At 39.3% G+C, this 13,375-nt stretch overlaps 1 protein-coding gene across 1 annotated transcript; it reads left to right on the forward strand.

Annotated features, from left to right (window-relative positions):
* Positions 1-11,919: 11,919 nt before the first annotated feature.
* Positions 11,920-12,246, forward strand: LOC135699851 (histone H2B-like). The gene has a single exon (XM_065220206.1). The coding sequence runs from the start codon at positions 11,920-11,922 to the stop codon at positions 12,244-12,246; it is 327 nt and encodes a 108-aa protein (XP_065076278.1).
* Positions 12,247-13,375: the final 1,129 nt, after the last annotated feature.

Genomic DNA, 13,375 nt, shown 5'->3' on the forward strand with positions numbered 1-13,375 from the left:
AACCTTAATTGAACTTTTAAACAATTATCATTGGATATAAAAATTACCGAAATTACCGGTTTTCAGAAGGTTAAAAACCGATATTTCGGTATTGCAGAATGGCATGGTGTTACCAGTAAAACTAGTCCAAACACCCTACGTGTAAAAGACTATTTGGGCAATTCCTAACTGTTGTAGAAAATGTATTTAATTAATCCCAAATTATTACCTGTTCAGCAACAGCTTGAGGTATGTCATCATCATATCAATAGTTTTGAATTCATACCAACTACGATATTGTGCAACTTAGTGCTTACTGATGACTAAATAGAAAACATAAATCTTCCTTGACCGGCAACAACTCGGACAATTTTTTGGAAACATGAATAGGCCTAGTGAGTGTGTCATCCCTTTAGCTTGCAATACCCTCTTTGGGATGTTTTTTTTAAACTTTTATGATCTCCTTTCTAGATTTACCCAAATAAGCTAATCATGCAGTAGTCAATGAATACACTGGCGATATAAATTTAGTGAATCATCGTCATTATCTATAAAAATACAATTTTACGGAAATTTGCGAGCACTCAAACTGGAATCCCATGAATCACCGAGCGTTGCCATGGTTGCCGACAGCAGACGGCCGTATCAACCCCCGGATGGGATCCAATTTATATTCCTTTTCCTACTAAACACTGACCGGCTATATTTTACACCTTCGCACGAAAGTGTCCATCTAAAAAAAGGTTACAATGTGTCCTACAAACCCATCGCCAAAATGCAAGTAGGTAGATAAGCGAGCGTCGACACGGTACCACCGGTGGGTGGACCGGTCGGGAGTTCGGTCATTCCCGTGGCAAACGATGTTTGGTAAAATTGAATTTCTATGTTGACAGCATCACTATTACTGAGAGACGACGTAAATTTTTCCGATGCTCCTGATTGTGTCCTGGTTATCGCAGCCGGGTGTCGACGAACGAACGTTGCTGATGTTATCAAACGGTTCGCAAGAAGAACATTACTTCTCGTTCACTCTCTACGACATGGCACTGTTCGAGGGGAAAATAGCGCTCTCTTTCTCACACACAAGCCTTATGCTATGCGAAAAAGTTACGGCAAGAACTAGATTTCTCCGAGCCATCTTTTATCCGGACGCGTATAAATACAGTCACGTCCAAGGGGTAAAGTTAACTTCTTTTCTTACCAGAGCCGGGAGTTCAAGCCCTCGACTACTTTCACCGTGTGGTTTGTAGTTCTTCATACATCCTCAATGTTCCCGGAGATAGAACACGCCAAGAGATGTTATTTTTTGTCTCTTGCTATCCTCGTCCTCGATTTCCTCGGAATAGGGTTTCTATTTTTCCATTCCTTTAAACTCTATTTGACAAAATCTAGATAAATTTTCTCCTCCCAACAGCGAGACGGTGTTATCGTGTCATCATGGCGTACATGTGCTTTCACTGGTTCTACCCTCCTTCCGTCCACCGCAGGACCACAATTTACTATTATTTCCCGGACGGACAAAACGATGCATCGCATGGTCCCCTTATAGCAATCGAAAGAAAGGATAAGGATGTGACCAAAGTAGGTGAATAACCAACCCACCGACCGGTTTGATGAAGAATTGGTGGCTGGCTGTGTGTAATTCTTTCCCGGGCTTCTTGTTGCAGTATCCATTCTTTTGTGTGGAATGATTCGGAATGTAACGAGAAAATATACTTTCTTGTGCTCGTAAGCACGGAGTGAGTTTGCTGCACGGCGTAGTGGGAACTTCATTTTACACGAGTGTCAATAACCTTTTCCAAGATGGATTGCTGCATTTTATTGGTAGGTGTTCTCTCAATGTTTTGATATGGCCTCTTTAGCTTTACATGGTTCATGTTCGTAGGAAAGAAGCACTAGAGTGTGACTTATTTTTTTAACCTTATTCTCTATATTTCTTTCTAGAAAAAGTAAGAGTTTGAGGTCCAAGACACGACCGTAGATTTGATGTAGAATTACGAAAGGTAGTTTTGATGTCACAGCAAAGTGATTTCTTATCTTTATCACTGAAAAAGTTCGATAAGTTTGAAATTCGGAAGCAATTTGAGAGTTCTGTTTTCCAGGTGCTTCATGTAGCTAATCGTGGACGATATGTCTTGGATACAAGCTCTTACTTGAACTCTTTACTTGACTCTTTTATTTGTGGTCCTTAAAAAAATGGGTAACTCTTAAGAGTTGATGAATAGTTGAATGTCCATGGCGAAATCCAAACTTCTCATCTGCAAAAGTTGAGTTCGTATTGATGTGAAGCATCATTCTATTTAAAATTATCTTTTCAAAATGTTTACTTATTGAAGAAAGCAAACTTATTGGACGGTAGCTAGAAGCTTCAGCTGGATTTTTATTCGGCTTCAAAATTGGAACAACTTTTCCAATTTTTCATTTATCAGGAAAGTATAGCAAACAAAGTATGCCTATACAGAGCTGGAAAAAGGCCTATCTGCTTTGATCGATTCTCTTCATCGACTTTTTCTTTTAATAACCACGCCTGTGCATTCAGTGTTCGTGATATTTTTGCCACATAGCATGATAAAGGAGAATGTTGTGGCAGCTGAGTTATTAACGAAAGATAAAGTCGATGAAGAGAATCGATCAAAGCAGACATGCCATTTTTCCAGCTTTGTATAGATCTGTTAAATTGTTTTTACCAAGAAAGACAAGATACTCTCTGGGAGTTTGTTGAAGAGGATATAGAACACTTCATCATCACCTGGAGCTTTCATATTTTGAAACTTTTTAGTTATAGACCTTACTTCGTCCAAATCAGTCCCCCAGGAATCATCAAATATATTTTCCCGAGAGAAAATATTCAGATAATCCCGAGCAACCTGATTCTCAATAGGACTAGTAAGACCCAAACTGAAATTAAAGGATCTCTCGAATTGCTTAGCAAGTTCATTAGTGTTATTCTAGAAATGAATGCCTTGATTTTTTGGAGAATACATCAACTTAGTCTAGTTTTAGTGATTTGTATCGGTAAGTATAAAATTTGGTAAACATTCTATCCTCATCCACATCGCTTCACGTGAATAATTCATATTTTATCTTGCATGTGTTATTACTGTCATGATCAGTCCCGCTCCTGATTCGTCCATTGGTTCAAGCGTTTTACCAACCATCAACCATGCATCGCCCGCCTGTCACCTGAACACTCTGGGACGCATTTAAGTTAGCACTACGGAAGTCCCTTCTTCTCCCGCCACAGTCGAGTTAATCCAGTCATCGTCCTGCAGTCGTCCTGGACCTGTGTGTGGGCTTGGCGAAGGGGTCTTTCAACCCGCAACTCAAGGCAAGTATGTTCGTGTCATCACCAGTTCCGGTCCCGATTCGTCTGTTGCTTCCAGCGCCTCACCGCCTCAAGAGCAACAACCGACTGAAAATCGGATCTGGGTGTACTACCAAAATGTACGAGGTATTCGGACAAAAATTGATGGCTGGCTGCTGCTGATTGCTAGTATGACCACCGACAAACCGACATGAAACTTAAACTTAACTCTTGATCGAGAATCCATAACGGCGGATTCAAATGTCCAGCGATCCCATCTGTCAAACATAGAAATTTGTTATCTAGATAAAAATAATTTGCCCGGAATAGATTAGACACGAACCAACTCATACGTGTATGCGTGTTCGTGGCTAGGATACACATTTTTCGCGAACACGGTGGCAGATGTCAGTTTTATACTTTGATCATAAATTTGATGGTACCTTGTATGGTAATTCATGTCGGTTTGTCGGTGGTAGGACGTTATCATTTTGATTGAAACCGGACTTAACGATAGCAACAATTCGATTCAGATTTTTGGACCTGGCTACAACGTGTTTCGCTGTGATCGCAACTTACGCAACAGCGATAAAACATGCTTTGGTGGCGTGCTGATAGCTGTGACGCAACGTTATGTCAGCTCATTTGCGAATGTCAGACACGGTACTAGACTGGAGCAAGTCTGGACTTACACGGCTATAGACTATATTTATGCGCTGAGTACATCCCACTCGACCGACGTCGCGACGTCAAAGTTCTGGCAGCGCATATTGCCTCAATATGTGCGACAAGGTATCTTGTGATGATAAAATTCTTGTTTGTGACGATTATAATCAGCCTCGTATTCGATACTAACAGGATCTACCTCACCGAAACATCTTCGCTGACCGATTGAGGATTGTCATCGTCTTCAAGCTCTGCTAGATTTGTTTGTGGATTGGTGCCGTCACAATAAGCTCATCATCAGCGTTTCAAAGTGTGCAGCGATGACGTTTCACCGCTCTAAGAGTGCAATTCTTTACGCCTACTGCATTGACAATGTAACGCTTCGCAGAGTAGAACGGTATGACTGATCTTGGTGTTCTTTTGGCCCAAAGTTGACCTTCAATCTTCACTATTCCTCGATCATCTCTAAGGCGAATAGTCAACTGGGATTTATTTCGAAGATTGCACGAGATTTCAAAGACCCTCACTGCTTGAAGGCACTATATTGCTCTTTAGTTCGGCCCATACTTGAGAATGCATATGTGGTCTGGTCTCCATATGGGCTAATGTAGAATCTCCGAATAGAACGTGTTCAGAAAAGATTTTTGAGGTTGGCTTTGCGCAGAATGCGGTGGCGCGATCCAATGAATTTACCACCTTATGCAGACCGATGCATGCTATTGAACCTGGACTTATTGGAACACAGAAGAAAAATGCAACAAGCCTTATTTGTAGCGAAACTTTTAAATGGCGATATGGACTGCCCTCAACTGCTTTCAGAATTAAACTTTCGTGTTTCTCAAAGGATGTTGCGGCAATCATCCTTACCAAGATTCCATCGGACTGCGTATGGATACCATGAGCCAATGTTTGCAATGATTCGGGCATTCTCCGCTGTGGAAGAAGCATTTGAATTCGGAGAAACATCGAATCAATTTCGAAACCGATTTTTTTTTGTTTTGTTTATTAATTAATTTGATAAGGCTCAAACGAATTAACTTTACAGAGCCGAGGATTCTTGGTCACTATACAATACATCTTAAAACTATAGTCAAAAGGTACAACACAACAAACACTTTATCTTCCGCTATCCAAAAAGCCTCCTCCATCAGAACTGGAGCCGCTTCCAGTGGTTTCATTGTATGACAGTTACGCCATCGAGGGTCAGAGTGCTTCCAATGCAGCAATGGACGCAAAACGTGGTCAGCACTCACACACTCATCACGAAACGGTTGCTTTCTAAAGTCGACGACGCATCGACTGAAAGAACTGCTGAAGAAGAACAATGAGGAGGACCACACAATGGTTGCTGCCGAGAAAACAAACGATCGGGTGGCACACATCGAGAGTGGCCTGCTTTTGTCGACAGCTGAGTGAAGACTGATCGAAACCGATTGAGAAGATTGTGGTTATTTTTGTTATCTGTTAATCTGTTGCTTTTTTGTGTATTATCTTAGTTTTATTCATTAAGACAACTACTGTCAGATGAATTACAATAAATAAATAAATAAATACTGCGAGGAGTGATTTGAGATACCCATCATCTCTCTCAATATGCACTAGACTGATGCAAAATTTGACTTTTTCGCTCCACAGTGCTTAAATGGTTTCAAATCGGGTCCTGATTAGCCTCCCAAAGTTACAACTCATTTGGTTAGAAACAGACTTCGCACAAGCCATTTGAAGTTTACATGTAAATTACTATGGGAAATCTCAACTTTTTGTTCATTGCCTTCTAGTCTTTTTCCATATTGAGCTGCGTAATAGTTCGATAGCAAATCTTACAGAAAATTTTCTCAGCTACAACTTTGCTGAAGATCGTTTCTATGTAAAACGAGACAGAAAAAAGTTATTAATTATTTAAGAGATTGGTACAGCTGCTCTGTAGACAACACTGTATTTTGCAGTGTGACATAGTAGCCATGATTTTTTTGTCCTATTCAACGCCCCAGAAACTCCAATGTTGCCTGCTGGGCAGTTGATTAAGCATGATCATAAGACATCAGCGCATTGAACCATTGCATTTAATCAAAAAGTGGTCTTCAGCAAAGTTGTAGCTGGGAAAATTTCCTACAAGTACAGTTTAAAGCTTTCGAATCAGACCGATATGGTGAATTATTAGATAGACATGAACAAAAATCTTGGTTTTACAATAGTAATTCCCATACAAACTTCAAATGGTTTGTGCCATCTCAGTTTCTGACCAAATGGGTTCAAATTTTGAGAGGTTAGTCAGGATCCGATTTGGAATCGTTTAAGTATTGTGGAGCGAAAATTTCAAATTTTGCATCACTCTAATATGCACTCATATACATGGATGGAATAAAACTCAGTGTGCATTAACTATTGCAAATATCAAGACGCGTTTCATATAGTGATCCGAAATAGGTAGACAGGTCTGAAAGTGATCTATGCGGTCAAAGATCGGAAAGTAATATTGGCAATTACCTTCTCTCCAATTATTACATTAAAATCATCACGGAATTCAAATAATGAAGAAAATTATCAGAATATTTTTTTACTGAGATGGAACTAGTACAGAGTTTCGATTTATCTGTTCGGGAACATTTTACTGGGTGTCTTCCATACTCCACTGTCATATATCAAATGATAGTGAGTGACTCAATTGACAGGGACGATGAGGTTCGAATGAGAAAGGGGCTCTTCAAATGATGGGCATTTGAGAATTCGTTTTCACAGAATTGATTGAAGGGTTGCATTGGTTCATATTCAATCGAATGATATGAAAATTAACAGCACTGGTACAGACATTGAAAAATATGTAGGTTCGTTGCAAAAATGTAAAATATTAGGAATAGACAGAACTCCTAGAGTGTATGGAAACTGGTCAGCAGAAACCAAACCACGTGAAAGAATTTATATAGATTTTTTTTCAGATGTTCATCGTACTTTTTTATACTAGTGGATGCTTACTCTAGATGGATCGAAGTACGAACAATTTACTAAAAGAATGCAGAATTCTGCACAAGAGCTTGATCATATTTTCGCTGTATTTGGATTTGCAGCGATCATAGTGAGCGACAATGGGCCTCCATGCAATAGTTTCTTGTTCAGAATGTTTTGTGAATCTCGAAAAATCGAACACATTCTTTCGCCGTCCTATCATCCTGCTAGCAATGGGCTTGCAGAAAGGGCAGAGCAAACCACAAAAGTGGTGTTAAGTAAGTAAACTAATCGAAAACGATTCTATTACACAATTACAGAACGGCGTGGAGGCGACCCAGCCCCAGGCTGAAAGCCTCGCTAATAAAGATAAATCAATCAATCAATTACAGAACGACAATGAAGAGAACAAAATTTTTCATCATCATCATCGATACACACATACTACAGAAGACATCATAATTCCTAACGGACGTATACTTTCTTTTTTTCATGTGCATATTTTTTCGAATATAAGAGCAAATAAAAATCTATTCAGTGAAGCTTATAACATAAATGCAAATGATTAAACATTAATTAAAAAGTTATTTACACTAACAAGGCAAATGGGTGAGCTCTAAAGCAATTGTTGTAAAATAGTTATCAAATCTTACATACATATTACATGAGCATTAACGGTGAAACTCGAATAGCACACAAAAATCAGTTAGAGTGCATTTCAACATTTCAACAACATTAAGATCAGGAAATTCTTTTAAAAAAACTTTATCAAAACGTTTGTCACTCAAGTACAACCAAAAGCTCTAAGAAAACAAAACATAGTTAATAAGTAAAACTGAGGTAAGGTTAAAGACTTGAACTTTAAAAATTGAATTGAAAGCATTCTTAAAATGCCGTACAAGTAATTAAAATTTAAATAAAGGAGGGAGATATGAGGAGTGATTTGATATACCTCTCATCTCTCTCAATATGAACTCATATACTGGATGGAAGACAGCTCAGTTTGTATTGACTATTGCAAATATCAAGACGTGTTTCCCATAGTGATCCGAAATAGGTAGAAAGTGTACCCTCGATCGTAACAATTACAAGCTACCATGCGTTTCCATTAAAATTCGCTTGTACAGTAAACTTTCCATTTCTAGATATTGAAGGGACCATCGAGATAGTTAGAGATCGACATTCGATTAGCTTATTAGTCTAGTAGTACGATTCTAGAAGCACTTCGAGTTCAAAAAGTGTATGCGTTTATCCAGTATCCAAAGCAAAATTCGATCGCTTACTTCAGTTGTTTCTCCGACTGGTGAACAAGATTTTTCCATCGACATATGGAGAGTAATTTGTTCCAGAATATTTGCTAACGACCATCGACATGGAGAACGATCAAAATAGAGATATTCTAGATAAATATATAGTTAACTGGATGTATGAGAATCTGTAGGCACTGTCCAAATCATTTGAAGAGGGAGGAATATCGAAATATAGAACATCGAGAAATGCAGAGTTGATTGTTATAGTAAAAATACATATTAATTTCAACGTGTGGATGTTCCTGGATGTTTCTGAAACTCATATGTCAATCGCTAAAAATCAGTTTCAGACACATTTGAACCATTTGCAGTTCATTAAATGTGTTCATCAATTTCAAAATTTTAAATAATGTCAAAAATGTACCAGAATAAAAGAAAATTATGGAAGTTGAAGTTCAGCGAAACTCAACTAAAGTTGACTAGCAAAATTTGACGCACGAATTTTAACCCAATGTAATATCATAGGTATTAGTACTGTCTTTCAACCAGAGCGCGCAAAGGCAAAACGAGCAAGGTTAAATAAATCGGCTTCAGCTTTCAAATCCTCTTTATTTCGGTGGTTGTTCCGCACAATAAAATGGTACTCAGCCACTCGAAGGTAGACACATTCACACAGTACAAATACCCAAGAGCTCCCGGCTAGCCATAACAAAGCCGCCCCAGAACCACACAACAATAACAAATCGGTTTGGTGAGAGAGCACGGCACGGCAGCAGGGCAGCCGTTTGTGAATTTGTGGCAAAGCTTCACGATTGCAAAATGTATTGCTCCATTTTTCTCCCGCTCCACGGCTGTCTGGCTTCGGTTCCGGTTGTTGTATAGGTGCCGACGCCACACAGTGCGAGCTATTAATCAAAGCAATTTTCTTTCTCGATTCTAATCCAATAACAAATGTTTCGCTGTCGTCAATTCATTAGGTATAATTTGATTGGATTTCGCTTATTTCGAGCCACCACTACCACCCTCACACTACCGGATTCGCCGTGGTTGCTCGGGCAGTGAAACAGAACAGAGATTTGCGATGCGGAAGTTGTGGTTTTCGCTGCGATATGGGAAGCCTTGGGTGGTTGGATTGTAATTGCTCTTCAGCTAACACCGGATAAACGTTAGTGCAGTGATCAGTTTTTTGGTTGTATCTTTTCTAGCTTTGGAAACGGTTCGTTCTAAAAAGCAAAGCCATAAAGAAGGGATTATGCTCCTTATTCACCGGGAACATAATTCAACCTGTCTAGTCAAAATCACCCGGTTGACTTCTGTAAGCTGAAGAGCAGTGTGAACACCGCTCTCGTGTATTCAGGCACTCGGTAATATTCAATCCTCTTTGCTATCTGAAGGCGGATTATGGACAGCTACGAAGGCTAAAAGTGTAGCCAATTTACATTAACACCGGTGAACCGGACATCGAGGAGCTAAGAGCAATTATTAGTACTAACCTCGGATTCGTTTTGTTAATGTTCCACGTGGTTCTGGCTCGTATGCGTGTCTATGAATCATTCCAACATTGACCGTATAGAAGGAAGGGTAATGATAACTAAGCTTCGTACTGTAAATAGGGCATGTTCTACAAGTAAAATTAATCGTATTCGTTAAAATGTATCTAAGCGGGGGGAAAAGTGACCTCCCTTATATATGCTTTGTTTAATAAGGGGGGCAGTGCTTAAGGCCACACCATTTTTTTTTAATTTGTGTGATTGACGGTATACGCAGGATGATGGAAAGTCTGCAATTTCTTCAAAAATTTTTACGTTGTCTATCAAGTTATGAATCCTGATCAATCTTGAAAAGTTTGATCCATATGAAGATTGTATGGGAATTACTTTGGGAAAAGCAAACTTATTTTTAGTGATGTGCTAGCATATATAGGAAATTTAATCACCTACAACTTGTCCTTGAAGAATTAGCATAACACTTTTTCTCATGGCAATATGGTAAAATGCTAGAAGGAATGAACAAAAAAACGATTTTCCCATAATAATTCCCATACGAACATAAAATAGTTTATTCAAAATCAGTTTCTAACTAATCAGCACCCGAAGCTTTTTGAACGCTGTTTAACGAAAATTTTAAATTGCCTCTCAAGCAATATTTGGGCCCATAACTTTACTGAACTTTTATACCAATCATGTCACATTAAAATTAAAAGAAATAGATCAAATTCTTCTCGGATGATAACGATGAAAAGGGTTCAGTTGGAAGACAATGAAAGTTTTTATGATGCGAAATTCCATTATATTATGTATGTTTGAAACTATCAAGGATTGTACAAACTTGTTTTAGAAGTTAGTGGGCGTAGCTGCAAAAAAATAAGTTTTGGTTTCAACTTTTTCAAATTAATCTTATTGCATTCATAATATATCTTTTTTGACGTAGGACTACGTCTTTGATTTCTATATGAGGGTACACTTTGTGAAAACTGAAAATGGAACATGTAACAAATTATGAAAGATTTTGAACGTTAATAACTCAGCTGCCCCAGAACCAATTTCAATAATTTTATCACCAATCGATCAGGGATACGCTTACGCATCGATATCAATGACTGTTTATGTTCAACAATAAACTATTAAAAAAGTAGTAAATGTCAAGCATTATCCAAAAGGGTCTTAATAATTAATAAATCCACCAATTACGTACATGCATATGCTGCTTCCCCAGCACAGTCGTCAGAGAGTAGTAAGTAGACGAAACATGTCGATATAGCATTACGACGAGGTTCGGTAGTTCAGTGGCTACCGTTTCTGCTTACTGAGTTTAACCGATCGCGTCACTTACCACAGTGAATCCTAATCTAAAAATAACCTACCTCACTTACACAACTATCCTTCCCGAGATAGCCGTGGAGATGTAGAGGTATTCTCGGTCTCTAGTAACAACCCGACGTCGAACTAATCATCCTTCCCTCCCCCAAAAGACCGGGAGGACGTGGCCGGCGCTGTGAATTGATATATAGAATGAATTAATGTGCTTGTACGTTGATGATGGAAAGCTTATTCCATGCACCCATCTATGTAGTTCTCTGTGCAAGTGGATTAGTTGTGATCATTCACGAAAGAGCAACTACGAAGTGCACGGTCAGATAACGATAACTCGACGGCAAACACATTCATTGATACGTTTATTGTTGTGGATGATAGAAGAGCATAGCAGAAATAGTGCGAAATAGGAAGCTATGGTCATCGCAAAAGAGGAAATCGAAAAAGCGAATTGGCTTTCACCCTTCTGCTTCTAAGCCCCTTAAAGTCATCGTCATAGCATCGCATCGCTTTTGGTTCTAGGGCACTTGCTGGTTGCAATTTTTAGATCAGGATTTACTGTGATGCGATCAGTTTTAAGCAGCAGAAATTTCCTTCCCAACTCTCTTGTGGAATCTTTTAGTGACTCTGAAAAGGGCCGGTTTAGATAGATTTCGACGGAAAAATTAAGAGCGTTCACCACAAATACAAAGAGCCAGCTGAATGTCCTTTGGCATAATTGTGACACGCTTGGCGTGAATGGCGCACAGACCGACCAGATAGGTCGGTTTATTTCACTCATCGAGGGTATACTTATACCTGCGTCGAGTAGCATATTATTAATACAAGGGGGGTACAATACATACAGTGGGAAGCAAAATACTGAAAAGGGGAGAAGTTTCGCTTCTTATGCTACGGGCACAAAACGAGACACCACCGTCGAAACGACTATCAGTTATTCTCTACCGAAGCGAACAGCTAAATTATGGCACCGAAAACCAGTGGAAAGGCCGCCAAGAAGTCCGGAAAGGCGCAAAAAGTCATCGTCAAGGGAGAGAAGAAGAAGAGGAGACAGCGCAGGAAAGAAAGCTATGCCATCTACATCTACAAGCAGGACCCGGACACCGGAGTCTCGTCGAAGGCCATGAGCATCATGAACAGCTTTGTCAATGACATCTTCGAACGTATTGCTGCTGAGTCGTCCCGTCTGGCTCAATACAACAAACGCTCGACGATCACCTCCCGCGAAATCCAAACTGCTGTCCGTCTGCTGCTGCCGGGTGAGTTGGCCAAGCACGCTGTCTCTCAATGAACCAAAGCCGTCACCAGGTACACTAGCTCCAAGTAAATTCGTACCATCCAAACAATCAATCGGCCCTTTTCAGGGCCACAAATCGAAACGTGAAAGAGGTTTTGATGATTTATTGAACATTTAAATGTTCGAAAGTAGCGTTAGCAAAGTTCGCGATAAGAAATCAATTGATTTGCCTTATGAAAATAATTTTGACAAAAAGAATAAGAGGTTGCATCCATGACACGACCGTCTGTGATTTCTAAACGGGGGTACACATTGTGAAAACCGAATATGGAACATGACAACTTGCAGTCAGCAGATCGTTCGATTTCTGGTAACGACGGATCTCACGCAGAGCGACAGTTCCTGGCCGGTTGCGATGAGACTTCTTCACTCCTCCATCTGTTTGAGAGGAGCCTTTCCTCCGGTGGACTTACGAGCGGTCTGCTTGGTGCGGCCATTATACGTTGTGGATACGTTGAACGCAATTGTTGAATAAAAATTTTAATGGCCAAGGCATTGGCTCCAAGCAATATATCATCAGATTCAAGACAAATCTGTACGATAGTAAATAGAACAGAAAATGAAAATATGAAAATGAGGTAAGGAAAATAATTAAAATATGGTTCAGATTAATACCTGGCTGAATAAAGATACACATTACCATTTATTATATAAGACCACGTAGTCCTACGTCACCATTGCGTACAACCCCATAGGGCTGTCCCTTGTAGTTTTTTTTTTCAGTATAACCTTGAGCTTCGATATACTTACTGACAATTATTCCAAACGTCTTCAAAATTTGCCTAGAGTTTGATTACTTAGTAGAAGTCGATTCAATTTCTGATCGTCGACAAAGTTGTTCAACATAGTTTTCCCAAGTTTGATAAAAATTGAGCAATTTTTTAAATTTTTGACATGCAAATTAATAGTATCGTTCTGTTTCTCATTCATTTTGGGATGTAATTATGGCTAACCTTCTCCTGAAAGCTGTCCTACTGAGCCTGTTTTAAAAGCAATCTTCCAATTGATTGACGCTGGATGAATTTCAGTTCTGCTGCAAATTGTCTTTTGCCTTCGACGTCAATGCTACGGGAATGTTGATAAAGATGGACATAGCAAGAAATATGGACACAGTGGAAAGATG

The sequence above is a fragment of the Ochlerotatus camptorhynchus genome, unplaced genomic scaffold (assembly GCF_037179485.1).
Source record: "Ochlerotatus camptorhynchus isolate MF236.1 unplaced genomic scaffold, CSIRO-AGI_Acam_v1.1 ptg000120l, whole genome shotgun sequence".
Lineage (NCBI taxonomy): Eukaryota > Metazoa > Arthropoda > Insecta > Diptera > Culicidae > Ochlerotatus > Ochlerotatus camptorhynchus.

What these genes read in the sequence shown, in the direction of transcription:
- LOC135699851 (XM_065220206.1), top strand. Translation starts at nt 11,920, where the DNA reads ATGGCACCGAAAACCAGTGGAAAGGCCGCCAAGAAGTCCGGAAAGGCG.